Genomic DNA, 2,500 nt, shown 5'->3' with positions numbered 1-2,500 from the left:
TTTCCCCCTCCCTCCCTACATCTCCCTCCCTCTACCCCATCCCTCCCTCCCTACATCTCCCTCTCCCTCCCCTTTCCCCCTCCCTCCCTACATCTCCCTCCCCCTTCCCCCTCCCTCCCTACATCTCTCTCCCCCTTCCCCCCCCTCCCTACATCTCCCTCTCCCTCCCCTTTCCGCCTCCCTCCCTACATCTCTCTCTCCCTCCCTTTCCCCCTCCCTCCCTACATCTCCCTCCCTCTACCCCATCCCTCCCTCCCTACATCTCCCTCTCCCTCCCCTTTCCCCCTCCCTCCCTACATCTCCCTCCCCCTTCCCCCTCCCTCCCTACATCTCCCTCCCCCTTCCCCCTCCCTCCCTACATCTCCCTCCCTCTTCCCTCTCCCTCCCTACATCTCCCTCTCTCCCTCCCCTTTCCCCCTCCCTCCCTACATCTCTCTCCCTCCCCCTTTCCCCCTCCCTCCCTACATCTCTCTCTCCCTCCCCCTTCCCCCTTCCCCTCCCTACATCTCTACATCTCTCTCTCCCTCCCCCTTCCCGCTCCCTCCCTACATCTCCCTCCCCCTTTCCCCTTCCCTCCCTACATCTCTCTCTCCCTCCCCCCTCCCTCCCTACATCTCTCTCTCCCCCCCCTCCCTCCCTACATCTCTCTCTCCCTCCCCCTTTCCCCTCCCTCCCTACATCTCCCTCCCCCTTCCCCCTCCCTCCCTACATCTCTCTCTCTCTCCCCCTTCCCCCTCCCTCCCTACATCTCCCTTCCCCCTCCCTCCCCACATCTCTCTCTCCCTCCCCCTCCCTCCCTACATCTCCCTCTCCCTCCCCCTTACCTCTCCCTCCCTACATCTCTCTCTCCCTCCCCCTTCCCCCTCCCTCCCTACATCTCTCTCTCCCTCCCCCTTCCCCCTTCCCCCTCCCTCCCTACATCTCTCTCTCCCTCCCCCTTCCCCCTCCCTCCCTACATCTCCCTCTCCCTCCCCCTTACCCTCCCTCCCCACATCTCTCTCTACCTCCCCCTTCCCCCTCCCTCCCCACATCTCTCTCTCCCTCCCTTCCTCCCTCCAGGAAAGACTTTTCCTCACCGTCTCCAACTATGTCTTCACAGCCATATTTGTGGCTGAGATGACCGTCAAGGTAACGTACCAATTTCTCCTCTCTTCTCATCCTCTCTTCTCCTCTCCTTTCTTAGGACTGTAATAGAAAGAGACCTACCGACATGCATCTTCTTCTCTCCTTTCTCCCTCTTTCTATTCCTCAGTCCATTTCACTTAATCAGTTCCCCATCATTAACGATGGAGAGATAATTAGATAGAATTAAAAGATAATGTCTCTCTCTCCAGCTATAGCCTCTAGCCAGTCCTGGGGATGTCCCACTCTACCTCACTCCTCTCGTCCATGTCTTGTACAAACCCCTTCATATCCTCTCTCTCCGTATGGAGACTGTCATCTTGTCAACCTAACATCTGTCTCAGGAACACTAATTAAACAACGGTATTCATTAGACAAAGTTTCCCCTCGTAAATGCACTCCATCATTTGCCTTGCCTTGTATCTTGTCACACACTTTCACACACTCATACACACGCAAAGACGCACATATACACACACATGCACACACCCTAGCGTGAAGTCACTGTCACCATCTATACTAGCATCATTTTATCATGTCTAGATAATATATCTCCAGGTCTGTTATCATGTCTAGACACAGTACTGTATATCTCCAGGTCTGTTATGTCTAGACATAGTGCTGTATATCTCCAGGTCTGTTATCATGTCTAGACATAGTGCTGTATATCTCCAGGTCTGTTATCATGTCTAGACATAGTGCTGCATATCTCCAGGTCTGTTATCATGTCTAGACATAGTGCTGTATATCTCCAGGTCTGTTATCATGTCTCGACATAGTGCTGTATATCTCCAGGTCTGTTATCATGTCTAGACATAGTGCTGTATATCTCCAGGTCTGTTATCATGTCTAGACATAGTGATGTATATCTCCAGGTCTGTTATCATGTCTAGACATAGTGCTGTATATCTCCAGGTCTGTTATCATGTCTAGACACAGTGCTGCATATCTCCAGGTCTGTTATCATGTCTCGACATAGTGCTGTATATCTCCAGGTCTGTTATCATGTCTAGACATAGTGATGTATATCTCCAGGTCTGTTATCATGTCTAGACATAGTGCTGTATATCTCCAGGTCTGTTATCATGTCTAGACATAGTGCTGTATATCTCCAGGTCTGTTATCATGTCTAGACATAGTGCTGTATATCTCCAGGTCTGTTATCATGTCTAGACATAGTGCTGTATATCTCCAGGTCTGTTATGTCTAGACATAGTGCTGTATATCTCCAGGTCTGTTATCATGTCTAGACATAGTGCTGTATATCTCCAGGTCTGTTATCATGTCTAGACATAGTGCTGCATATCTCCAGGTCTGTTATCATGTCTAGACATAGTGCTGTATATCTCCAGGTCTGTTATCATGTCTAGACATAGTG

The 2,500-nt window shown here is 51.1% G+C and overlaps 1 protein-coding gene across 1 annotated transcript in view; it reads left to right on the top strand.

The window, feature by feature from the left end:
* Positions 1-2,500, top strand: part of LOC135536274 (voltage-dependent T-type calcium channel subunit alpha-1I-like) — a 193,216-nt gene that overhangs the window by 156,277 nt on the left and 34,439 nt on the right. The window contains 1 exon segment of the mRNA XM_064962634.1: positions 1,060-1,128. Within this exon segment, the coding sequence (XP_064818706.1) occupies positions 1,060-1,128 (69 nt within the window).

The sequence above is a fragment of the Oncorhynchus masou genome, unplaced genomic scaffold (assembly GCF_036934945.1).
Source record: "Oncorhynchus masou masou isolate Uvic2021 unplaced genomic scaffold, UVic_Omas_1.1 unplaced_scaffold_587, whole genome shotgun sequence".
Taxonomy (NCBI): domain Eukaryota; kingdom Metazoa; phylum Chordata; class Actinopteri; order Salmoniformes; family Salmonidae; genus Oncorhynchus; species Oncorhynchus masou.
Note: the sequence above shows the minus strand (reverse complement) of the source record. Positions and strands in the feature narration are given on the sequence as shown.